Source organism: Centroberyx affinis, unplaced genomic scaffold (genome assembly GCF_046629955.1).
Source record: "Centroberyx affinis isolate AG114_WGS23_722 - 3 ecotype Tasmania unplaced genomic scaffold, CSIRO-AGI_Caff_v1 ptg006245l_1, whole genome shotgun sequence".
NCBI classification, from domain to species: Eukaryota; Metazoa; Chordata; class Actinopteri; order Beryciformes; family Berycidae; genus Centroberyx; species Centroberyx affinis.
In genome coordinates, this window is record NW_027283177.1 from 117,314 (window position 1) to 144,567 (window position 27,254).

Consider the following 27,254-nt stretch of genomic DNA (forward strand, 5'->3'; position numbering starts at 1 on the left):
CACACCTACACAAACAGACACACACATCTACTCTTTGTCCTTGAGGCCCAACTCTGGCGGAGAATCTTGGCTGTCTATGGTTAGACCTGGCTCCAGCACAGACACACACACACACACACACACACACTTGCACACAAACACATGCAAAAACTGAACTCGGTGGCTGTAAACAATGATTGATGAGTTTGGACTTCAAAAGAATTTTACGATGCAACACCGTCAGCATGTGTTTGCGATGCATTTTATTTCAGTAGAAAGACAAGGCGGCCAAAGGCACGTGTGTGTGAGGTGGTCTCCAGTATCCAACAGTGCACGTGTTACTAATGTGTTTTCTGCTTTTGGCAGAGAGTATGTTTATAGATAGTGGATGAGAGACATCGTTTCCATGGAGTATAATGGCAGCCGTACCCCATACACTCGTCAACCTTTTGGTTACAAGATGCTTATATGACTGTTCCAATTCCTCTTCCAGTTCTCCTGATTGAAGTGCACGTGTGTATTGTGTATTGTGTGTGTGTGTGAGGGAGAGAGAGTGAGAGAGAGAAAGAAAGAATGCACACAGATTACATATTATAAAGGCCATAATACATGCACATATGCAAACACAGTGTGAGAGAAACTAAGAGAAGGGGTAATAGAGTGTAGGAGAGAGACAGAGGGTCCCCCCTCTGTCTCAGGACAGATGAGGAACAATGCAAAAGTATCAAAAGGCCCTTGGGGATGGAAAGTTGGATTTGTGGGGACACGCCAGACTAAGCAGAGAAAAAAGAGAACAGAAAAAAAGACAAAGAGGAGGGCGGGAAGCTTAGAGAGAACTTACAGTCCTTTTCTAGAGAAAGAGAGTGAGCAGGAGACAGAGGGAGAGAGATGGAGAGAGAGAAAAAAGAGAGAAAGAGAGGGAGGGAGGGCATGTGGTGTGGGTGTGTCTGGCTCCTTCTGTCCCCTCCCTCCACTATAGAGGTATAGATGGTGCAGGAGCAGCCCGCTGCATCCAGAAGCCCAGTCCAGTGAGCTGCACTAGTCCTGAGAACCACCAGCTCAGAGAAGTAGTCCAGCCACTACAGATAGCCAGCCCGACTCCTGCAGCTACAACACAGACAGACCTGCCAGACTCTCCTGAACGCCACTCTGGTCCTCTGCTAGCCCTGCGCTCATCCTGCTGTCAAAGATTAAATCAAAGCTCATCCTCATCAAGCTAGTGCTGAGTGATCTTACTTCTGTCTTGGTACGGTGCGTCCCACTCCTGTTGTGAGATCTCCCAGCTGAACTGAGCTCCTTCAGATCACGGCATCAGCAGCATCTTACACCTGAGACTCAGAGCAAAGCAGAGCGGTGGTGATGATGCAGCGCTCACACTCTTTTCTGCTCCTCCTCCTCATGGTGTCCATTGCTGGGATAGTTCTGTCCAGCCCCTCCACTGCCCGCAGAAGGAGAGGTAGGTGATACCTGCATTAGCATTATTGACATCTAGAGATATCTGAGATAACCCTATCAGAGAAAACTGTGAAGTTATCCTGCCATGCATATCAAATGTTGTATCAGAATGGAACGGGAGATTAGTGTTGAAGTGTGATTAGTGTGAAAAATATAGGAAATCATTTGTGCTCTTTAACTTTGATGTGAGGCGGTACACTGGCTCAGTGGGTCGCACTTTTGCCTCACAGCAAAAGGGGCATGGGTTCAATTCCCGGCCCTGGTCCTTTGTGTGTGGAGTTTGCATGTTCTCCCCATGTTCATGTTGGTTTCCTCCGGGTGCTGTGGTTTCCTCCCATAGTCCAAAGACATGCAAGGGAGGTGGATTAGAGGCTCTAAATTGCCCATAGGTGTGAATGTGAGTGTGAGTGTCTATCTCTATATATTAGCCCTATGACAACCTGTCAACCTGTTTCCCTGCCTTCTTCCCAGTGCATGCTGGGATAGGCTCCAGCTCCATGTGACCCAAAATAGGAATAAGCAGCTAAAGAGAATGGATGAATGAATTTCAGTGTCATATGTTGTGATGCTGCCACAGTTAATCAGGTGGATTTTATTTGCTCTGTGGATAAATGATAATTGTAATGGTACTGTAACTTTATCAAGACAATCATATAGCATTTCTGTTTGTTGTCAAATATATCAAGTGATGGATGATAATTAACAACATCTGCCACATTTCTGCCAAATAACAACTGATGACCACATGTGGCCGTAATGTAGCTCCTCCCTGTGTTTCCCAGACACTTGTTTTGTTTTGTGTGTCCTGGAAACAAAGCAAGCTGAGCCCTTTCACTGTGGCATTTAGGTGCTCTATATGGTGCAATGTGTGTGGGTTCATTGTTCATTGTGTGTGGGAAACTGTGGGTTCACTCCATAGGAAGAAAATCTTTGAAGTTTCATCACCAGACCCACCTGTCAGGGACTCAAAACCGTATTGATTTGAAACTGTGTGCGGCACTGTTTTTATGATCCATGTGGTTTATTCACTTTTCCCTGAAGTGAGGTGAGCAGGCACAGGGAAATGGGTCGGTTACTGCCCATAGCGTCCAATGAAAGTGCTTCCAGGTTGGGGGTCAGGGGTTAGGCTTGTAGACGACCTGGTGGGATGGCTTTCCCAGAACTGTGCCCACAAGGCAGACTATCTGTCTAGTTTATAAGTTGGCTAATTACTTTCATTCATTGCTTCTGGCAAGAGACCTTTTATTGCTTCTATAAAGATATATATTACAGCTCTCATTAATGGATTTACGTCAAGCCACCTGAAGAGACTCTTTTAAATTAAACAAAAGACATATTGACGCAGTCCTTTGAAAGCCTCATATCTCCAAAATGTCAACTTTGCAGGAACTAAGAAAAACAGCCTTGTTGTCAGTTTGACCATCATGCATTTTTAGTTTATCTAATGGGTTTTGAAAGGGTTTTATAAGGGTGGTCACATTTTCTCAACCCATAGAGGAGCATGGAATCCTTCAACTAAAGTTAAAACATAAAAATCGCCAAGATTGGAGTTTTCACATGACAACAGCGATATGGAAGTAAAAAAAAATGTTTTTGCATTTATTATTCATGTGATAAGATGTACAGAGAAAATACAGATTGCTATCATGGTTGATTTTCATCCTCAGCTTAAAAGTAACCACAGGTTTAGACCTTCTCTCCACAAGCAGTTTCTTTTACAAACATGCCATAAAGGAAACCATAAAACAGATCCACTTTAATAAGTGGATTAGACTGTATTCAGCCTTCTCTCTCTGATTAGGATTCTCACGACAGTCTTGGAAAACAGCAGATTTTCCACAAGCGTTTTCCATATTGTCTCATTATCCCACCGCTGAGTGTGCACGCACACACACACACACACGCACACACGCGCACACACAAAGATTTCTGGCTTCCCGTCTCTGGCCTTCTACTTCACAGCCATACTGTTTTGTGTGAATTCAAGTTGGGCACCCTTGAAGACTTTGATGGTAATAAAAGTGATTTGAAGTGAGCAGAGTGGAGCCGGTATAGAGAGGCAAGCACAGTGGAAAAGGTTGGCTCCTAGACAGCTTCCAGTGTGTTGCTGGCTGAACTTGGCTCGCAGACAAATCACAGTATGCAGCTTTGGGAGCTAGATGAAAGAGTGTATGTGTGTTTTTGCTTTGGGAGGAAAGTTTAAGGTCTGTATCTGTTCTTCTTGGATCACAAGTGCCTGGTTTTAGATCGAAAGATGTTATGTAATGATATGAAGTGTTGCTAAAATGATCTCAAATGTAGATATAGTGTGTGTATGTTTGCTTTCATAGATATTACAAGATTATATAGTGTTTGTTGATGATTTCTATTTCTCAGTGTGTTTGTTGATGATTTCTATTTCCCAGTGCTTATGTCCCATTTACATTTTTAGATGTTCTACAACACACCACTCATTCTATATGATAACTGTCAGCTAAGAGTCAGTTTGAATGTACAATATATGATACTGTCTGTATTAGAATGAGTTGAAGCACTTGTAATATTAGTGAATATTTACTACCAGTTCTGCTTCAGAACAACATGAGAACTGAGAACTAAGCTTCCCTAACTACGCACAGCTGTGCCAGTCAAAACATGGCCTCATATCATGCATAGAGTAATGAGGAGGAAATATAGGTGAGGAGGAGGAGATGAAGAGGAAAGATGGAGGAATGACTAGAGGAGAGGGGAGGACAAGAGATACAAATTTAAAGGATTTTGGGGAAGTTGAAAGAGGGTCAGCGAGATGGAAAGATGGCTGGATACAGATATAGGACAGGAGAGATTGAGTGAAGGAGGAGAGGGATTGGATGGAGTAGCGCCATGAGGGAAGGGAAAACAGCTGTTGCTCAGTAGAATCTGACATGGGAGAGATATAGTGTGAGAGCAGAGGGACCGGCGTAGAACCAGCCAAGGCAGGGGAGGACGTGGGAGTATGATCCCAGTCACGACTCTTTCCCGCTGGGCTGCAAGGTGAGGCCTCCCGGCCCCCCTTCTGTGAGCCTGAGACCGGGGATGGTTCCAGAGGAAGACGGGATGAAAGAGGCTCCCACTCAGTTCCAACAGATACTTGGTGGACTGAGGTTCCCTGGGCTAGATTCAGGATATTCCCATTAGGTCTGATATAGGTCAGTTCTGTTGTCATTTCGATAAATGGGCCTTGGGAGGCATCTCTGTGTTTTTGTTCACTAGATAAATAATTTCAAACCCTCGCTGCTCTCGCTGGCACAGGGCTCAGAGAGATTTTTACAATTCATTGCCTTAAATGAAGGTGACTGTTTCACCAAGGGCCATAAAACATCTCTCTCTCTCTCTCCCCAGTGCAGGGAGCCAAGTCCCTCTCCACCTCTCCTCTCCCAAGACAGAAACCTGAGAGGCCCACATATGCCAGAGCTGCGTAAAATCACTCTGAGACTCAAAGCCTTATGCACACAACGGCTGTGTGTATGTGTGTGTGGGTGTCTACAGTCAGCTTAATTGATTCTGTGGAATATATGGAAGTTTGTGATACATGGGGATGGCAGGGCAATATATTGTACCAATATATAGAGTTTATACCCACATTTGGTCTGAAGGATTTGCAGTCAGTAGAGCCCAGTTGTGATGCTCAGTTGTTCAGACTCAAGACAAACTGACATGACTTCATTATTTTGTGTCACTTCCATACACCAAAATTACCACAATCTCAACAAAAAGAGAAAGTTATTTTCCATACTCGTGCGATTCAAAACAAAACAAGCCTTGTAGTCCGGCTCCAAGGCGTTTGAGGCTATGCTTTGGATATTTATAGTTCATTAGTTCACACGTAGCCTCAATGGAAAGTCCTGAGATGATCTCACTGTATTTATTCTCAGAGCATTTGCTTCAAGGCAGTTCTCCTCATCTCCTGAACCAAAATAGGAGAGAGGACTCATACGGAGACAGTGGAGCATGAGAAAGCTGCCAAGAGGACTTACTGTAGTTTGGCAGAGTCAGACTAGCTGGTGCCAAAAATGTATATATACACACACAAAGATGCACACTTGATTTATGTGCGTATACCACACACACACAAACACAAACACACAAAAAATGACATTAAGACTGAAAGTAAAAGTCTGCAACAGGGAGGGTGTGTTGATCTCATATGCTGACAACCTTATTAACCTACTCCCTTTCCCGGAGGACCATCCATCACCAGTGATGAGCCAAGATGGCGTCTCCTGAGCCCAGTTGCCTCCAGTTAGTGTTTCCAGTCGGTCCTTCCAGTAACAGGGTGTTTCTCCGTTTCAGGCCAGGAGGATCACACTCCCTGGCTTATAGTTCAAAACAGGATGAGTGCAAGGGTGATGTGTTTATTGAATGATGTGGCATTGTTTATTGTACAATCTGACGCGTTTATTGGCTGACTCTTAGCAGATTGATGGGTTTGCTGGTACTGTAATTGTTGATAGATTGGTTATATTCTCGTTGATGTTATGTTGTAAACAACTCAGTGGGAATGCATAATGTATTTCACAGGATGAGGATCCTTTTTTGACTAGTGCCTTATCCTGCTATGCAAGTGAGAACTGTAAAACGCTATGTACTTGACTAGTACTTGATATAGTTGACTTGCTATATACTTCTCTGATATGGCCCATAATGTGAGGAGGAGAAGACTGTTTATGTCATGATGTTTTTAGTGAAGGAATTAATCTCCATAATAAGATTTACAGCCCCTTATCACCCCATGCTGATCTGGACTGGCATGCTGAATAATTGTATATCATTGCATAACAGCATTTTTGTAAGAAGACTGCAGAAGTACCTATTGCTTTAAAGAGTTCCCTATGATAAATTGGGTAATAAGGGCAAGGTTATCGAGTCATTTATAGTTACATGTGGTTAATGAGGTTATTATTCTTCACTAATCTCATGGTCTTTACAAGGTCAAGTCCCAGGGTAGAGCTGAATACCTACACAGTTGTATGTTATTTTTTACTTTCTGGTCATGTTAATCTGTCTTGTTACCGTGGAGATGAACCCCATCCTTCAGATTATTGTGTAAAGAAAGTGGAGGAAGACATTAAATTTAACAATGGTCATGTCTAAATCATCTGCATCACTATTGTTCTTATGATGAAAAAAAATGGCTGTTGTCTGAAATGACTTGATGTGGGCACACACACACACACACACACACACACACACACACACACACACACACACCCATATAGACATAGAGACATGTGACTTGGGGACTTGACGGCTTAGCGAGTTTTTCTGCTTAGCTAACTGTCGATAGTTTTCCTTTGTAGTTGATTGATTATTGGGGTTGTGACTGGATCCGTTCCTAAAACTTTATTCATTTTACTCTGGAAATACTGATAAGTCTAACAGTCCCCAAGCGGTGTGTGGGCCAAATGGCCGGGCTTTGGACGGGGTTGCTGTGGGACTGAGCCAGTGTTTGCTTGTATTGGAGTTTCAAAAGTGCTGCCAGAAGTTTCCTAATGTTTCATACACTCAGAGCCCTCTTCCACGGAGCCAGTCCCCCTATTGTTTTATCGGAAATATTGAGGGGAGAAACAAAACAAATGCAGTTTTGATAGGAAACACACAGCTGGAAAAGCATGAGAGTATTTTTCAAATCCAGGGCTTCCCCCCTCTTTCACTGTCTGTCTCTGCGCTGGCCTGTGGCAGCTGCTGGCATAATGCCTCAAACAAAGTTCCACTATTTCATTTAACTCCGAAATCGGAGCCAAGGATATGTGCTTTGAGTAATACAGTACAAGCCTTGATACAGAAAGAGAGCGCATCGCTGTAAGCCTTATAGTCAAGTGTGGGATAAACTATTGAAATTTGCCAGTCTGTCACCTACTTCTGATTTACTCCTTTCTGTTGTTGCCTTTAATGCCTCGCCAAGCGGCTCTCTGCAGTCTCTGCTCTTAACGCCCCCTCACTGCTGCAGTCATGACCTCAGGTCTCTCACACAGTAAACACAAGTCAAGTCTTCATAGTTGCCCAAGACTAGTAAACACTAGCTGGTCTGGGCCCAGGATTACCACTATGCACCCTTTGGTGTGTGTCCTCATCTAACCTCTGTCCCCGAGCACTGGTGATTTGGACTTGGGCTCTTTACTGACAAGAAGCCGATTCTGGCAGGGAACATCAAGCCTGGAAGGGGACTTGATGTTGGTGTGTGCGTGTGTGTGCGTGTGTGTGTGTGTGTGTGTGTGCGTGTAAGTGTGCGTGTGTATGTGTGTGCTTGCGCGTGTACCTGGCTCGTGTGTGTATTTACGTACAAGTCTTTTCTTTTTTATGCCATTTTCTGGTCAAACCAACACAAGCTCACCATTAGCCAGCTGACTTGTAGTTTTCTTAAGAAGTGTTTACAGATTTAGTTTTACAATGACATTATATCCATTTCAAAGCCACTTCTGAGAGTAGATGAGTACCTTGTGCCCAGTAACACCTCATAGAAGAGGCAACGTATGCAGTTTATGATGCTTGTAAGTGTCAGATCTTTAATTTTTGTTCTCTCTATAAAAGTAATGTTCTCACCCAGTAGGCAAGCACACAATAAAATGTGTTATTAGGTACTTCTCTCCGTGTTGTGCATGCTTAATACAATCACTGCTATTCAAAAAACTTGAACACTCGCTAACCGTTATACCCCAGTAGACCAATTAAACCAGTAAGCAATCCGACATTAGGAGCCTGCTTTGATTATATATTCCTAAGTGTGTACCTGTGAGAGAGTTATAGGAGTGTTATGACATGGAGACCAGACAGTGAGTAGTGTTGAGTCTGCAGGTTATTAAGAGTAGATGCATATATGCAATGATTACTCTGGACTTTTTACCACGCAAGCTATTCATTCAGTATCACAAAGAAAGACAGAGAAAGTGCTTGAATGGAACAATGTGTCCTGTCCTGCCTCCCTCAGTGAGACGTCAGAACATGAAGGTACGCATCAACGCCACAGGAGACACCATCGTGATGAAGTTTCTGCGTCCCAGTGCTGACACCAAGCTGGAAGGCTACATCCTGGGCTACGGCAGCAGCATGTTCTCCAAACAGTACATCCAGCTGCCTGAGAACGGACAGCCCTATGAGACCGAGATCGGTGAGAAAGACTGTTTACGTGTATGTTTGTGCCTGTCTGTCCGTTTCACAATCATGATCTATTCCAACTCTGCTGAGAGACGAGTGTAACGGACTGCTACGATACACATGTGTATTGTATTTTGACCCTTTTAGTCATGGCTTGACTCTGTGCCTCCCTGAGAGGCAAGAGCACATCTGTGGAGGCTCGGTGTGGACTTCTCCAGAATCCCTGGCCTCCACTAACAACCCAGCTCCTGGTCGCCCTCCTCTCAGCCCCTTGACCTTTAGCCTCAACATAACCTCTCTTGTGCCGTGTCCTGGCCTGTTTCATGTCGGCACATAAAGAAGCAGGCAGAGGTTCCATAGATCTAACCTCTAGTCTGTCCCTCTTCTTGTTTTCAGATGCTGAGCCCAAGTACCTCATCGCTGTCCAGCCCATCCCAGCCAACGACGTGAAAAAACAGTGCACAGGTAACAAATGCATCTATAAGAACTGAACTGGAAATATGAAGAAATCAACACCAAAGTGACATTCAGACATGAACGCTTTGGCATTGAGGTGGACATGGACACTGAAGTAAGATGTTTGTTCCCCCTCAGGTAAAGTGGAACTGCAGAAGCCGCTGCACTTGGTCATTGGATCTGTGACGCCCACCTCTGTTCTTCTGTCCTGGGGGACGCTGCTGAAGACTCCCTATGAAGGCAACATCATGAATGACTGTCTTGAGGATGGGTGAGTTTATGCACGCACACACACACACACACACACCCATCACAAAGTGAGTGACTGCAGAGCGTGTAGGGTTGAGTGGGGACAGTTGGATGGGCTGCGAGGTGTCTTCTTCACGTCAGTCCAGTCAGACCGTTCCCGTTCCAGTCATTTTCCAGAGCTGGATCGTCATGCCACAGAGCAAAGACAGACAGATACAGGGCAGTAAAGATGCACAGATGTGCCAAAAGAACAGTGAGTCACACCTACGCATGAAGATTCATTTTCAGCCTTTTCATTTCATGTATATTGACTGTACAGTAGTTTAGGTATGCAGAGAAACAGATGGAGGAAGGATGAGTCACACACACACGCAGCACACCCACACACACACACGGTGCAGAGAATCTGGCATAACTCGGTACTCTTGATACTAGCAGTATATAACTCCCTTAAGTCTCTCAGGTTACTGAGCAGTGGAACCAGGATAGGGAGTGCATACAGGTGTTTAGGAGAGGAGTCCGCCCACGCAGCCAAAGTGACACACTTTTCCTCCTCTCAATGAAATCCCCCTGTTCTCTTTTTATACAGAGAGCAGTTTTGGAAAAAATGATGAAAAGCTTGACCTCGCCCTGCTCTGCCTCCTGGAATAAATCCTCTTGGTTTTATATCTAATGTTAGTTTCATCTGTGCCTTGTGAACGAGGGAATAGAAACATGCATTGCTCCTATTGCAGCAATAGTGTAGATTTCTATCACAGCGTCAGGATCAGTCCCTCACATCCTGACTGAGCAACCCTTATTTCAAGATGTTGCCACACTTTTCAAAACAAGTGAAACTGCATTGGAAACAACTGAAATTATATCACCCCATGGGCAGACATTTTCACTTGTTTGTAAGGAAAACAAAATGACTTGTTAAAATGGACATTTCTGCAGAGTTTCAGTACCATGAGTGCATACAGTTTTTAGGATGGGTGGCCTAAGTGGAAATCAAACCCCTAACCCTGGCCAGTGTTAGTGCCATCCACCCATTGAGCTTTACGGGACCACTATGCAAAAATGAATCAAATAATAAATAGGCTGTATTGTCTATACAGCAATCTGTATCAATTTGTAATCAATTTGCTCTGTCTTTGGCTCAGACACTACACAGTGCGTTACCGTGAGAAGAGCAGGAAGTGGAACTATCAGACGTGCCCAACCAGCGACACGGTCATTGATAACCTGAAGCCCAACACAGCCTACGAGTTCGGGGTCCAGCCCACCTCTAAGGAGGGCAGTGGCGGCTGGAGCAAGCCGGTCGTTCACAACACCAACATGGGAGGTACGTCACCTAACCCTTTCCCTCCAGGAAATATCAAGCAGCGTACTGAACCAAAACCATGTCTCTGTTTAGTTTGCATTGGCTCACTACTGAGGATCCCTCTCTTTCAATCAAGAATCACGATCCACATCTTGAGCAAAGCATGTTTGAAATGTGGTTTTAATTAGTTCCATTTCTTTCTATTAGTTCCACTGTACTGATTTCTTTGGTGTTTTTTGTGTTGTGTTTTCCAGAGAAGCCCATCCAGAAACCCTTTAAACCACGTCCTGTCAAGCCTGTGGTATGTGTTGGACACAATCATTTTCAATTTCTTTTAAAGTTTTGTCACTATTTACTATTACTATGATCTTTTTTTGTAGATTATTGTTACACTATAGGCTTATTGTCATCTATATAACATGCTAAATGAAATGAAACTGATAAATAAGTGAAAATAGTGAAACTGCACAGGTGTACTGCTCTTTCTCCAAATAAATATTTTAGGGAACAGAGTGTGTATTTGGTACAGGCAGTAATATGCTTTAGAGGCTGTGTTGTGAGCTTTAGTGAGTGTATGATGGTCTCAGGGTTGTTTGCATCATTCATTTTCCATCCAACTGCTGAATGGAAACAGCATCAGTGCAGCCAGAGCTGACCAAGCCAAGAGAGCAGTCCATGGCTAGCTAACTTGTGGAGTGGAAGAAAAGAGAGAAAAAGAGTCAGAAAGGGGAGAAAGGGGAGAAAGGACAGTGGCGTGGAGGGGAGTTGAGAAGAGCAAGATGGAGGGAAGACTGTTGGCACTGATTTTCTGACTTTTCTGCAATGCCGTTGTGTCACGTGCGCCTGGCCCCTCGCTCATAAAATGCCACAGCTGCCGAGCATCAGCCGCAACACTGGCACTTCCAGAGGGAAACTTGGAATAACGAGCTGCCCACCGGGGAGTTTACAGATTTGACATGGAGTAGAGGGCCATGGAGTTATGCAACAGAGACACAGAGACAGAGAGAGAAAGATGCATAGAAGACAGAATGTTAATTTACAAGTGGGGCTTCTTGTGCTGATAATGTGACTCCATTGATCCATTACAAACTTTGACTAATGACAACTTCCTTCCCCTTGTCCCCTTTTCTCCCACCAGAAACCCTTCATGTCACCTCCGCACTCCTTCCCCTTTCCTCCTCGTCATGGTAAGCCAATAGAGACACGCTCCTGCCTATGGTCAAACCCACTGAACCCTATTTAATACAGCAGCAGAATTTTTACAGCATACTGTGATTTATCGCTGCTTAGAAATGTCTGTTTCAGCCCTTCACACTGACCCCTGCTTTAAGACTCTGCACTGGAAGAATTTTAACTAGATCTTTGATTTATCATTTCCCAGACAGGATCTCATCATATCCAGTACGGTGTAATTTTAATCTTGATTTTCTGGTTTATTGCAGGTGACAAGGAATGCTGTGTTTGTCCATGCTGGCATGCATAGCAAAATAGAAAAACAGTTCCTGGAGAAACTGTGGGCTTGCTGCAAATTGCTGGTAGTATAAGAATACCTAAGTTAGACAGGTCAGTCAGTTAGACAGGTGGTCAGTTAGACGGGTGATGAGTTAGGCAGTTTAGTCAGTTAGGTTAGTCAGTTAGGTGGTCAGCTAGATAGGTGATTAGACAGTTGGTTAGTTAGACAGGTCTGTTTGGTAAATAATTTGAAATAAAAAGTTAAATATCTGAAAAAGTTGAATACACACCTCTCATTCATATAGTAGCTGAGTGGTTTGAATGATGTTTCTAGGTGAATATATATAGGAGTAGATGTTAGACTAGGACAATACACTGATGTTAGACTAACATTAAGTGTGCTTTCTTGCAGCAAGCCCACTAATTCTGCTCTTTAGCAATCAAAGGTTGTGAATCAACATTTGTGATATACAGTATTACTGTATGGAGACCAATATGCAGCAATATTCTAACTTGACACAATCTGTCCTTTTCAGGACTCTGCAGGGCATCGTAAGTGTTGATCTACTGACTCTTTGATATTGACCTCATCTCCCTTTGTCCTTCCCAGTTCTCAATAACAGGACCCAGGGCAGACTGCCCCTCTTCCGGAACGTAGCCCCAAAGACAACCCTTGGTAATGACCTTTCTGACCTATAGCTAAGGTCAGAGGTTTTTCCGGGTCAGGGAAAGCTCTTGACCTTACCTCTGACCTTCCTTCTTCCTATCTGTCTTCTCCATTGCTATCTCTCAGGAAGTCTTAGCTCGTTGTTTATCCACACCAGTTTTTTTTCAGTACATTCTACAGGGCTTAAGACATTTTGTCCCAGATCTCCTAATGAACATTATATTCCTCAGCTCCAACCCCAACTACTAGACAGGATACTCTCCTGTCTAGTACAACTCCTGGACCCACAATGCGTCTGGTCACCAAACAGCCATTCGGTAAACAGTGAATCATGGTATTCTTTTTCAAAAAGCTTCATGGCACTTAGCCTGGCTGTGTGCAATCACAGGCTTGGCAGACTGTATTCTGGAGTTTGTCTTGTTTGTAAAGAGCTGCATGAGCAAGAGTGGCATGCTCTGAGTAAGAAGCTAGGCCCTCCCTGTGGAAGCCAGCCAATGGTGTCAGATGTTTGGTTTGTAACAAGGGTAAGGTAGGTGGCCTTGGCTGCATGGCATTTTTGCAAAACAATGTAACTCATAGGAATTATGAAATATGGCCTCAAGGTTCTGCTATGTTTGTCAGTTATTTCTGCACTTAACTGATGGATTTGCAAGCTATAATCTACACAATTTTTATCATAGATCATGAATCAAATCTTAAATCACTTAGACAAGTGTGCCAGCCAACAGTGCTGTAGAGGACTGGACTTGAATACAATTTATCTACGGTAACCACATGTTACTGGCTGCTGTTCCCATTCTCAGAGGGAGAATGACCTTTGACCAACACTGAGAACCTTGTATAGGTGCTGCTGATTCACGCAATCCGTTATAGATCAGTCACGTCCCACAAACTGTAAATGTGTCCACTGTATTTCTCAGCTTTCCTGTGTCTGTCTCTCATTTCTTTGCCTTTTGTCCATCCATTTGTGACCCATTCTTGCCCTTAAATCATTCCATGAGATTATATATATGTTCATTCCCTGTGCACTTTCACTGTCAGACATTTTCTTTCAATATTGATGTTTATTCATCACTATTTTTTACTGATTACAACTCGGAGGCTTTTGCTTTCGCCGGATGCTGTTTAGATGGTGTGAAGTCTGCATGACAAAACTGCATGCACCACTCTCTCCAGCAGGAACTCAGCAGATTTTCTAAGATTATCTTCTCCTTTCCTTTCCTTGAATCTGAATTATCCTGTCCTTTTCCTTTGTCCTCTTCTCCCACATTTATCTTTCAGTTGCACATTTAATCTCAATCCTCATCAAAATTGGACAAAGCCAGCCTTTTGACACACTTTGACTCCAGTTCTTTTCAACGAGACAAGCCAAGGAAATAATTAGTTAGGTTATGTTGTGATTCCTGTTTCTGGTTCGTTGGTACATGAAAAGTTTCACAAGAACAAGAACATAGTGGTATGCCGATCTATGTATTGTTATGTAACTCAGCTACCATAACACCACAGTCTTTACTACTTTTCCAAACCCCAGAACAGAGGGAGTCTAAACATTACATGGCCATAAAGATGAGTAGAATTACTAAAGGCCTGGAATGCCATGTTATCTATTGCTTGATCTCCTTCTCTCTCTCTCTCTCTCTCTCTCTCTCTCTCTCTCTCTTTCTGTCACTGAGGTAAACATCTGATCAGATTGAACAATCAACCTCAAATGGTCTACCAGAATCCCACGACAGGCGATCAATCAGCAGTCATTAAACTCTCATGTCTCACAGCCGCTTAGAGGCGCAGCCAATAGATTTGGATGGCTGTCACTCACAGGCATACTAGGCCTGGTAGCTGAGTCTGTGTGTAGTAATACGGTTGTTACATTGCAAACAGCTCCATATGGGCTGCTTGACTTTGAAATTGGATCCCCTCTATCAGACTCGTTCCAGGTAGAATTCATTCTTTAACTTGTAGTTTAGTCCAGGATAAGCTCTGAGATCTCAGGCCAGCAGCTGTTGGCAAACACCTCTGTTGTTCTAAATTTCTGCTGTCCTCTATCTGTCTTTATCTCCTGCTTTCATTGTTTTCTAGATAATCAAAATACATTTTGTTTTATTTTGTTTTGTGAAAGAACCTATCATACAGAAGATTATATTTGATATTGTATTTACAGTACAGTATTGTGGCATCATTGCCATATTTTCTCTCTCTTGCACAACCCAGGAAGAGGAGACCTGTCCAGAACTGTCTTCCCTCCTTTCCTGGATGTCCCTTTAGCTTCCAAGCTCCTCCCTCCACTGCCCATTCCCACCACTGTTGCTTCTGTGACAGTCTCCCAGACAGATAGACATAGACATGCAGGGCATGCCCTGCCCCATCCCCAACCTCAACCAAAACTTCAGCCAAAGACCCAGCCCCAAACTCAACCACAACCTCAACCAAAGACTCAGCCCCAGCACCAACCTCAACCACAACCTCACCCAAAGACCTGGCCCCAGTCTCAACCACAACCTCAACCAAAGCCCCAGCCCCAACCTCAACCACAACCTCAACCAAAGACCCAGCCCCATCCTCAGCAACAAACTCAACCAAAGTTTCACCCTCAGCCCCAACCTCATCCACAACATCAACCAACGACCCAGCCCCAACCTCATCCACAACATCAACCAACAACCCAGCCCCAACCTCAACCACAACCTCAACCAAAGACCCAGCCCCAACCGCAACCACAACCTCAACCAAAGACCCGGCCCCAACCTCAACCACAACCAGAGACCCAGCCACATGCCCAACCTCAACCACAACCTCAACCAGAGATCCAGCCCCAGGCCCAACCTCAATCACACCCTCAACCAGAGACCCAGCCACAGGCCCAACCTCATCCAAAAACCCAGCCCCAGTCGCAGTCCCAACCACAACCTCAACCGAACACCCAGCTGCAGCCGCAGCCCCAGTCCCAACCTCAACCAACCCAACCTCAACCAAAGACCCAACCCCACCCCAAGCCCCAACCACAACCTCGACCAAAGACCCAACCACAACCCAAACCCAGACCACATCCTAAACCAAAGACCCAACTCAAGCCCAAGCCCCATCAACAACCTCAATCAAAGACCCAACCCCAGCCCAAGCCCCAGCCCCAACCACAACCTCAATCAAAGACCCAACCCAAGCCCCAACCACAACCTCAACCAAAGACCCAGCCCAAGCCCCAACCACAACCTCAACCAAAAACCCAGCCCAAGCCTCAACCACAACCTCAACCAAAGACCCAGCCCAAGCCCCAACCACAACCTCAACCAAATACCCAGCCCAAGCCTCAACCACAACCTCTACCAAAGACCAAGCCCCAACTTATACGCCAGCCTCATCCTCAAACTAGGTCCCAACCACAATCTCAACCAAAGACTAAGCCCCTGTCCCAACCCCAACCTCTACCCCAACCACACCTTCTGCCTAGGCCCCAACCTCAACCTGGGCCTCAGCCTCAGACCAGGACTCACTCTCCGCCCACCAGGGTCACCCCAAGACAACCAGTCCCTACGGGTAAAGACCCTACTTTTTCCCATCAGCAATCCAAAATCAGCTCTAAAGTCCTAATCTAAAAGGACATTTTAAAGGGGGCATATTGTTGTAAATCATTTTTTTGGTATGAGTGTTCAATCAAGATTTTATTAATGACACCGTCAAAATTTGAATCTGCTTGAGATGTTAGATCAATAGTTTAGATTTAGATTATCTCCATTTAACACATCACAACTGGTTTTTGTCTTTGAGTAACACCCCTTCCAAAAATGCTTACATCTTTCCAATTCAGCTCAGGTTCAAAGTTCTAACATACCCTTGGGTGTCATGTAAATTGTGGTGTACTGGTATTGTCTTCCAATCACAGTCCATTATAGTCTCTTCTACATCTGAGAGTTTACTCTTCAAGCATTTCATGTATTCAAGAAATACCCTGCTAAGATACATTTAATTGAAAACCAACAACAGCTACCTCATGTTTTCTGGGGATATGTTACGATGAAAAATTTCTAAGAAAAAAGGGAAGGACATGCCCCCTTTAAAAGTCAAGAATATCTTCAGATAAATATCATCTTCGGATAAATAGCCAGTTTTTTTCCACACAGCTCCTAGTCCACCAGAAGAGGGCAAGCCTCTGCCAAGACCTGCCCTGGCTACAGAGAAGGCCAGTAGTAACAATCAGGGTAAACACGATGACAAGCTTGTCCCATTACCATCTCTGTTGTCATCAAGCCACATGGAATCCAACACTTTCAGTGGTACTTCCAACTGTCCATCAAACCATTGGATGATGTCACTGCTTCCCCATTACTCTACTTCCATCCTACCACCCTCCCCACCCCACCCCACTGCACCCCACTCCACTCCATCATTACTCCTGCCTCCATCTCTGCCTCCATTTTCAGCCCAGCACACTCACCCCACCCCTGACCACTCACAGCCAGAACAGTCCAGCTGACTTTCAGACTCAAATGTTCATTTATGCCTCTTTCATTTCACTCTTCATTTCATTCTTCCTTCACTCATTCTTTTTCACTGATATGGTATATCATTTATTCCATCCAGGTTAAGCTATCCTGCTTGGAAGTGGATCATCCCTAACCTCCCCAATTGCCCCCCCCCCCTTTCTCTTCATCTAGGTACTGGCATCCAGAGATCATCCACTGCTGCTGTCCCTCGCTCTACCATTAGCTCATCGGTTACACCGACAGCCAGAAACACCACGCAGTCTCGCACCCGGGTGTCTCCTTATTCCACACCTAACGGCCTCAGACCATTCTCTCCACCCAGGGCCTCCAACTCCTCCCTCAGCTCCATCACGCCTGGGGGTAATGGAGCACTCACTTCGCCTCTTTCTCTATCCCCTGCCCATATGACTACCTCGGATTATCCTCTCTCTCCCCTCATCACTTTCTCATACTCTGTTCTGTGGCTGTGCATACACAGAGGGGGACAGACGCTCACAACCACCACTTTGGGTAGCATGGCTCTTGATTGAGCACAGGGTCTGTCAGTGACATGAGGCACATTGTTTTTGAATGTGTGCGATAGTCTGCCTTCTGCCTTTCTCCTTCTCTCTCTTCTTCTTTACCTTCTCTTAGAGTCCACATGTCTCCCACGTTCTTCCACATGTGCTCTCTGAGGCACTCCTATTCGGTGTGTATTTCACACCTTTACCTCCAGGAGCAGTGGCGTCTCTGGGGTCAGGATCGTTAACATGATTTACGTTCCCTCTTGCTGGCCTGGTGGGAAGTCTGGCCGCAGCACTGGCCAGAACACACCACATTTACACCAGGCATGCCAAGCCAAGCACTGTGCAGCCAGCACTGCCGCCACAGCCAGTCTCTCTCTCTCTCTCTCTCTCTCTCTCTCTCTCTCCCCCCTCTCTCTCTCTCTCTCTCTGTCTATCTCTCTATCTCTCTCTCACTCACTCTCTCTTTCTCCCTCTCTCTCTCTCACTCACTCGCTCACTCACTCACCCACTCACTCTCATACACACACACTGCACAAATTCCACACCCAAAAGAGTTAAAGAAGAGTGGAAGGTGAAGAAAAGTCAAAAGATAGATGTTACGCTTTAAAGTCATGCCAGTTCCACTTGTATATCCGTAACATCTGTAAAACCAGGTGGTTGAAAACACAAACAACTGTCCAGCTGTATTCTCACTGAAAAAAAAAAACACTGAGTATTGGAAAGTACATAAAACAGACTTTCTTTCTTGACTTTCCTCTCCCTTGGTGCATCCCAATTGCATCGCAAATCTCCCCCGTGGTTTTACTCATATTAGTATGTGTTTGGCATGTTGACACAAAAGACATTCAGATATTTTATAACGGACCCTTCTCTCCCTCCAACAGCCGATGGGGAGTATCATAAGGGCCATGCTCTTCCCAAACCTGTGGTGTGGTCCAAAGATAAAACTGGTAAAGACAAACCAAGATTATCACCCTTCAGTGTCCCTCACCCACTAACCTATGAGGCACTGTTATGTCCCGTCCCACACAGTCTGACCTGTGCTTTTGTTACAATCCTCTTGTGCTCTGTGATTTGGCAGCTTGTCCGTCTGTCAGCGTGATTGTCCGGTCTTGGTCTGTGTTGTCCAATAACGTATAGCGTCATTAGGCTATACTAGACTGAGACTGAAGCCAAATATTTTCCTATTTGTCACCAGGTTTTTGGCATACCTGTCCACTCCACCTTATTTAGACTATTGCACATATGGATCTGCAGTTATGACTACACCAGACCTGGGTCAGTTGCTTACTGAACTGCTTTGAATTATTTGAAAATTTGCTTTAGCCTGCTTGGAGTGAAAGGTGGATGTGGTTTGCCCCTTTTGGTCAATCACATTGTTTCCATTTTGCCAGGCAGGCTCAATTTATCACAGTAATTGAATCCATCTCAAATAGTAATGCAACCCACGCCTGGACCACATGTATTAATGGTGACACTCCTCTCACTCCTTGTTGTTTGGACTTGTGAGGAGAGGTTGTGCTTCAGTCCCATGTCACAGCTGGTGTGTGTTATTTCTGGAAACTTGGACGGTTTCAGAGGTCTTCAAGGAGTCGCAAGACTCTCTGGAAGCAGCTCTACAGAAAAAAATATACTCATCTTGCCTGCCGCCCTGCACACATATCCAAATATAAAAACTTCTAATGAATTGTCAGTCTGTCTGAAGGCTTTGCAACAATTTGCACCTTTTTTATTAGGAGGAATCAACACCAAGTCTATAAAATAACTCATAAATAACAGCCTGTGTAAAATATGAGGATATGATATAAAAGTGTTTGTCATTCATTTTATACCAAATAACATGTTGCTACTCTGTGTAATACATAAAAGCTGGTGCAAAGTCTGCTTCTGGCAAAACATTGAATTAGAGTGTGTCTTAGACATTTTTTATGCAGCTCAGTATTACACTGGCATCTCAACTTGAATTCATTTCAAAGCCTTGGTTTTAGTGGACTGCAGGTGTGTAATGGACAGTGTCCATCTGTGAATCCCATCCATGAATTCTGAGTGTGCATTGCAAAAGCAACAATCCCAATGATGTGAAACAGTGGTATGAATTTCTCTGGGAATATTTTTCTGGACGGAAGGTAAATCTCTGTATTTTGACTGCATATATTTTCACGTTCTCACCCGGAGAAGAGAGTATCTGACAGAAACCAGCACTCACACCACTGCTGCTGTTTTAACTCACAGATCAGAAAAGGATAAACTATGCAGCAGTGAGGGCTTTGGCACCCCAGAGGCCCAGCCTGGTCTTCGCGGGGTGCACTGTGTGACAGCTTTGGCAGACCAAACATCACATCACATCGCCATGGCTCTGATCTCATTTCCAGCCCAGTTAGCATGACGTCAGTCCTTTGAAAGTCTACAGAGGCTGTCACTTGTTCATGCTTCGCTTACGCCCATCTATTTGTATGTCCTGAGATTGGCATTTAAATTACAGAGTAACCATAATGTGAAGTGTGGCTTTATGTCAGCATGTGCTTGCCATTAGCTGATAGTTATACCTTTTGTGAGCCAGAAGCATTCCTAAAACGTATTCTTAGTGTTAATCAGACTTTTTGGCAGATGTGGTCTCAGTTTGTCTTGATAGGCTCAACTTATTCCTCCTGGGAGTATATGCTAGAGATCATTGATTTATACGGACTAGAGAAGGAGCCATGTAGAGGTCAGTTCCAGCAACGGCCAGAGTTGAAACAAGCCAAGAGAAATATTTATGAGCTGTCTTTGTTTCAACATGGAGAGTTTGGACCATTATAGTATCTGGTGGACAGAATGACCACTAATGAATCTCTGAGATAAGAGAATGCCAAGTGAAGATGGGAGGGACCCTCCTCAGTGCCGCTCACTGGAAATGGATCCCAGCTCATATAAACTGGACTATCACTCAGCACCTCAGATATGAAACATGTAGGGGAAATCTCCGATGTCACCAACAGAGATTTAGAAAGATTATGCTTGTCGAAGAACGTTAAATCACAGGAGATTCCTCACGTTTAGAAGTTTGACAGTTTGGAGCTCAAGTGTCTTCATTACAAAGCCTCGCACTTCCGTACGATTAGTTATCCGGCTCGCTAAAGTTCCCTCTTTCCCCGTGTCCAAAAAAGAGTGAAACTGAGCCGGTCTCCATCTCATAGCCTGAATGGTGCTTTATTTTATCGTATCCTCTCTGGAACAGGAACAATGCAGTGATTGTGGAAAATTTGGCCTGGTTGTATCTGAGGATTAATTCAAAACATTTTTTTTCTTAGGAGATATATAAGATCAGACATAAAATAGTTATTGGGCCTTGCTACCTTTCTTTTAGGATCCACATATGATTTTTAAGTTCCTCTGATTATTATTCTTCTGAGGCTTTTATGGTGAATGGTTAAAGCATGGGTTTATAGTTTCAAGGTTATTAAAAGTTGACATGGTTTTCATTAGTCACAGACCATGGCAGTGCAGTGTGGCGGCAGTTCACAAGTGACTTTGGAGTTTCACATCCAATCTGTCTGGCTTTTCTGTACTTTATTGTTGCTTGTGTATTCTGTCTGTGTTTGAATACTAGTGCTCATTTCTCAGCACACAGTATTACTATGGCCATTACTACATTTCTCCCTGTCCTGAAATCTAAAAACTTGACATTCATTCACAATTATTGCACTATGGAAATAACCAACAAATCAATTATTTTCAGTTCTGTATCTCTTCTTCAGTGCTGACCACCATGTTCTGTTTCAGTTGTAATTCCTAACCCTGCAATGGACTCTGTTTCCCAGGCTCCACTGCAATTCTGCGCCCCTCTCTTCCTGTCAACAAGAGACCCAACCTGGTGGGGAAACCTGGGGACCATGGTGAGGGCAACAGTGATAGCTGCACTGTGCTGTACCTTGTCCTTTATTATTATTACCACAGCAAGCCTTAGGGAACGCTCTCTTACAGTACATTGAAGCACCTTTTTCTTGTCTTATGTTCTGTGATTAAAAAAGTGCTCACAACTCTTAAAACAACTTGCACTGCAATGTACACTGTATAAAATACTGCAGTTGTCTAAACCTTACAGTTCTTCTCAACAGGCTTTTTCTTGCTGGAGCTTCTTCTGCCCCCCCCCCCTCTCTCCCTCCTTTGTCTCCTACTCCACATATTTGTGCGCATGCGGCCGATGTGTTTGTGTGTATGTGTGTGCGTGTGTGTGTGTGTGTGTGCGCGCAACTGCATGGTTCTGAGCATCTGTGCATCCTTGGTGTCAGCGAGTATGTCCTGGCCGACCCCTTTTCCCTTTTTAAAGAGCACAAGAGCTGTTGCGCAACAAGCGATCTCTGATCTTTCAGCAGCCAGGAAGAGGCCGCTGAGTTGCACAGTGGGGATGGCCAGAGCAGATGGATCACAACTGTGTATAGAGTCAGATGACAAGAGTGAACTGATCTCTCCTCCTCCTCTGTCCTCAGACAAACCCATGGACCTGAAACAAGGAGAGAAGGAGTCCATCTTGAAGCCATTCCTGGTCACAGCCAAGCCCAAGCACGAACGCAAGCAGACAACCACCTCTGCCCCGGCATTAAATAGTACGAGGAACATCAATGATTGTAGCTGTTAATGTGTATTAGGATGATCCACAGAACTCATAATAGCAGCTTTCATACCTGGGTGCAGTTATTGTATATGAAAATTGGACACAGTGAACGTGAGAGCGCACGTGATTGGAACAGCATTCCAGTATGAGTAAACGCATCATCAGGTGTAAGCAGATGTTAATATTGTGGTGGGCAAATTTTACAAGTAATATGCATGTGTGACTTTATTTGTGTGCAAGGTAGAGAGGGAAAGAAAGAAAAAAAAGGCAAAAAAAAAAACTCGAAAGAGGCAGAAAGAAAGCGTGAATGTAGTCCAGAGCAGGTGCTGGCTGCCCATTAACCTGGGCCAGAGCTGTAAAAATGAGGACAGAGAGAGCTGCCAGGGAATGCTGGCACATCAGACTCATCCCCACATCATCCCGTTTCCTTTCAGGCAGCCGTTTTGACATGTATGAAAACTCCTCTATATTCAGCTCCTTGCCTGCGTCAGATGTCGACGCCCTGGGCAACAAGCGCTTCGTAGGTAAGACTTCATCAGGGTCATTCTACATCTCCACAGCAGGTTTAAAAGCTTCACCGTCGGAATCGGCGACTCGCTTGTCTTCGATCATCAGACATAAAGGTGTTATACAGGTATAACACAGCAGAATGAATGAATAAGTGTGTAAATGTAATTTGTCCTCTCTTATTTTACCTGTCCACAGCTCCCCATGTGATCTACAAGACGGATAAGAAGCCAGATGAGCCGTGCTCCATCACCACCTCCCTCGCTTACTTCCCCGAAGAGGAGGCCAGTGAGCAGAATGTGACCGGCCCGCCCCGCGTACCGCCCTCCAACCTCACTGTAATGACAGTGGAGGGCTGCTCGTCCTTTGTCATCCTCGACTGGGAAAAATCAGACAACGATACCAAAGGTACAGCACATGCAAGCGAAAGGGTGAGCTTTCACAATGTAAAAGACAGAGTGAGTCGCTGATTAGCAAAGTGTTTTTTGTTCTTTTTTTGCCACTGAATGTACAATCTTAATGTGGATGTTCAGTGAAGCCGCTGGAAACAAACTTTTTACAAGTGACAAAGTGATGACCATGGATAAGTTGAGCCTGTCAACGTAAGGAGCCTATTAGATTCTGTTGAAGCTAGTCTGCAATGTATTATTGAACTCCATCTGTGCCTAATCATGTGATGTGGCCATATAATAACAACATATTGTAGAGGAAGACATCATGTGTGGATGCTCAAGGCTAAGTCTATCAATGCAACCACTCGCCCAAAACCTTGTGTTCTGTCCTAAACTTTCACATCTCTCTCGTTAAAATGTCATGTTAAAATGAAATTTTGTGTTTTAACGTCACACTGCTAACATATTAATGAGGTTGTTAATGTGCAGCTGTTCATAGTTAAAACGTGAGAGTGTGTTTGTGTTATTAAATGCACATTGGGGATTTTTCTTCTCCTTTGTCAGAGTATGAGGTTGTATCCAAAACTGAAGGACCCAATGGGGAGGAGGTGTCCATACTGACGACCAACCAGACACACACAGCTGTGGAGAATCTCAAACCAGAGAGCAGGTACATAACTTGCATTGCAGGACATCATAATGTTGGGTGCACTTCTTTTAATTGATATTGGAGAAATAAAAAGCACTTGGTGGCAATACAGGAAGAGGGACACATTCCTCTTAGTTTTCCTATTGTTCAGCAGCAGTTCTAGAGTTGGAAAGCAAGCACCAGGGCTGGTAGCTGATTGCACTAGCAAAGCTTTTAGTAGACCTCATCAAGAGGTGACATTTAATTAGCCTCAAAGAGCTGCTAGTGAGGATATTTTTACTAGTATGACCTGTTGTATTCTCAAAGCCCATGCAATGAATCAAGTTTGGTTTTGCTCTATGCACATACAGAGTGGCAAAAGCAAGACAAAAGCTGAGTAAAGCTGGGTGGAGTCGGTCACTGAGTTTTTAATTACACTCGGTCGCAGCTAGCATCTGGAGTCTCAGGATTCACCAGAATGTTCCTCTGGGCTGGGTCCGCTGGCCCAGCAGAGGAGTGCCAGCACATCTGAACATCGCACATGGAATAATCATTAGCTGTGTGTGTGTGTGTGTGTGTGTGTGTGTGTAGTGACCCATAGTCAAGGCTGTCTAGAGCATAAAAATATCAAGTGTCTCAGTTCTGGAGAGGGGAGAAATTAAAATTTAAAACTGTACAAAGTTACGATTACGGTGGACAACAGCGACCAGGGTTTCTATTCCACATTTTTCTTGTGTATGTGGATTCTGGGGACATTCCTTTGTAGATGGGAGTCACATTTATTGTTTGCCATTCTTTATCTTTTTTTCTCTCAGTTATGAATTCAAAGTGACACCAAAGAATGTGTTTGGGCCAGGACCCTCCAGTGAGCGTGTGTCCTTCAGCACTGAGTCAGGTAAGTCTTACAGACCTCATCCACTGAACCAGAACAGAGAGAATCCCTCACAACACGTGTTTGCTGTTAAATGAGAGACTAATTAGTTGCCTGTTAAAGCCACAGCTTAGCCTCTGTGTATGCTGCTAATTATCAGGCTGCGATTAGCATAGCTTAGAATCTCAGAAGGTGAGCAATTAGGCAGTTGTTAGTCTAATGATTTCAACATGGCCTCTTGATTTCCAAAGCCTGTCTGGCACTGGGGCCTGACTGATTGAGACCCATGGGTGCTGTCAGCTTGCCAGACGTTTCCCGGGGCGCATTTCTAACGCAGCCACATCACCGACACGGTGATAGAACACTTCGGTGGTAGTCACATGACTTCACACTGATTAAAATGCGCAACTGTTGTGTTTTCATCCTCAGGTTTCACTTGTGATGACAGCACTAGTAGGGGAATGCTTTGCTTAATTGGCCTCTTGCCTTTGTGCAATCAAAGCCCAGTCTTTTGGGGCTTAACATTTTTAATATTAGGCCAAACGGGCCGTAATACAAGTCAGAGTTTATGTAGCACAATAATTCAAGATGTCCCGTGAGTGTGTAATAATTTGAAGTTTTTCTGATGATGTGATTCATTGCAACTCAATCTTCTTCCACTCCCTCTCCCATCTGCAGCGGATCCGCGGGTGAGTGAGAATGTTTCAGGTGAATGTCTTCCTCTTCTCTATTCATCAGTATATCCCAGCCAAACTGTTTTAATGTTGAACCTCCCCTATAGTTTTGTGTCCTGTTCATACAGACCACATAAATTAAGCCTTCGCCCCTATTGTCTTCCTCACAGGAAAAGACGCCATCTGGACTCAGTTCCCCTTTAAAGCTGATGCCTATTCAGAGTGCAATGGAAAGCAGTATGTGAAGAGGACTTGGTACCGCAAGTTTGTGGGAATCCAGCTCTGCAACTCCCTGAGATACAAGATCTACCTGAGCGACTCACTCAATGGTAGGGGTTTGTCCATGAATGTATTTGCTATTATGTTATGTTAATGCTGCATCTGATCAATCAAACGTGACCATTCTATTTTGTATAGCCATGCACCCAAATTCTTTTCCCTTGCACGTCTGTAGGGAAGTTCCACAACATTGGGGATCAGACAGGTCATGGTGAGGACCACTGTCAGTTCGTGGACTCCTTCCTGGACGGACGGACCGGCACCCAGCTCTTGGCTGACCAGCTACCCGGCAGAGCAGGTATTTTGGCCGGCTAGAACCGTTCATTGATCCTTGCAATTCCTGAACTGTGTAGACCCTCATCCCTTCTCTGTCCCTTTGCACCAGGGTTCTACAGAGCGATGCGGCAGGAACCTGTCAACTTTGGAGAGATCGGAGGGAAGTCGCATGTCACCTATGTAGGGTGGTACGAGTGCGGCGTGCCCATTCCTGGGAAGTGGTAAGACCCCAGAAGGCTGTCCAAAAAGGTGCCTGAAAGGAGGATGACTTCCTTGGTAAAGAGGAAGAGTACTAAAGACGCCTGACTAGGACTGAAGGGAGGTGGGCCTCTCTTTCGTTACCATGGACACTGTAGATAGGTCTGTCTGTTTGAAGTCAGCCTACTCTCCAATGTATGAACCTGTACAGGACCATTAGGTGTCACAAAACTCTATTGAGTGCATTTGTAATGTCATTGGTCTTAATTTCACTATTTATCAAACATGATGTCATGATACAGAGGAAAGGATACAGGAGTTTCTGAGCGAATCAAAATGTTGAATATGATCACAGAGAAAATGTTGGGAAGCTGGCTCCCAAAATGTACTAACTTGTATGATGTTATTTATCAAGGGATTGTTATTGAATATTCTGTGTGTGTTCTGTCTTTTGAGATGAGACAAACAAAAATGTTTCCCAACACTTGCATGGTAATGAACATACACCTTGGTCTTTTGTACACAGAAAGAAGATGTCAATCATTCATTTACTGTACATTTCGAGTATGTAAAATACAAGCGCGCAAGCACACACGCAGATATGCAGAATCAACCTCACTCTTATAGTATATTCAAGGATACCTTCTGCTGGCCCTAAGGGATTATTAGCAGTTGCAGTTTGCACAGTATAAAACTATTGTTCATATATGTATATGGTGTGAAAAGTAAGTGTACCAGGGTACCAGGCTGGTAGTTTCCAAGAGGGGATTTCAGGTAATAGATATATTGCTTCAGTCAAATTACAAGTAGATATTGTACAAAAGCAAATGCTAGAGCCCCGAGGTTCCAAGGGGTCACTTGGAACAAACAGCATCCTGCTATTTTTTTAGTCTTTAATGTCCTTGCAGTCTTCAGTTCAAGCTTGCCCTGTGCCAGTATATTTTACATTTCAGTAGAAAAGGACAAAATATGCTGCAATGTGGAAATGGCATTTTCAAGCAAATGACCTCTGCAGTCTGTGCTTTAATGAGTTCAGATGTTATACGAAGTGTACATAAGGCTTTACAATGGGTATCGACTGCCAAAAGAATTGTTTTCTATATCTTACATGACTGCAGTTGAAATTTTGTTTTTGATAAGAATCATATCTATTTTCAACAATAAATCCTGAGAATGT

At 44.3% G+C, this 27,254-nt stretch overlaps 1 protein-coding gene across 1 annotated transcript; it reads left to right on the top strand.

Annotated features, from left to right (window-relative positions):
* The first annotated feature begins 1,341 nt into the window (after positions 1 to 1,341).
* LOC139638266 (target of Nesh-SH3-like) lies at positions 1,342 to 27,254 on the top strand. Its single transcript, XM_071512339.1, has 22 exons — positions 1,342 to 1,435; positions 8,381 to 8,560; positions 8,944 to 9,012; positions 9,142 to 9,274; positions 10,395 to 10,576; positions 10,810 to 10,856; positions 11,694 to 11,742; positions 12,618 to 12,683; positions 14,937 to 16,205; positions 16,790 to 16,867; positions 17,324 to 17,512; positions 18,543 to 18,608; positions 21,459 to 21,533; positions 22,128 to 22,244; positions 22,687 to 22,776; positions 22,958 to 23,167; positions 23,716 to 23,821; positions 24,595 to 24,674; positions 25,329 to 25,358; positions 25,495 to 25,653; positions 25,779 to 25,901; positions 25,989 to 27,254. The coding sequence occupies exons 1-22, from the start codon at positions 1,342 to 1,344 to the stop codon at positions 26,102 to 26,104; spliced, it is 3,528 nt and encodes a 1,175-aa protein (XP_071368440.1). The 3' UTR covers positions 26,105 to 27,254.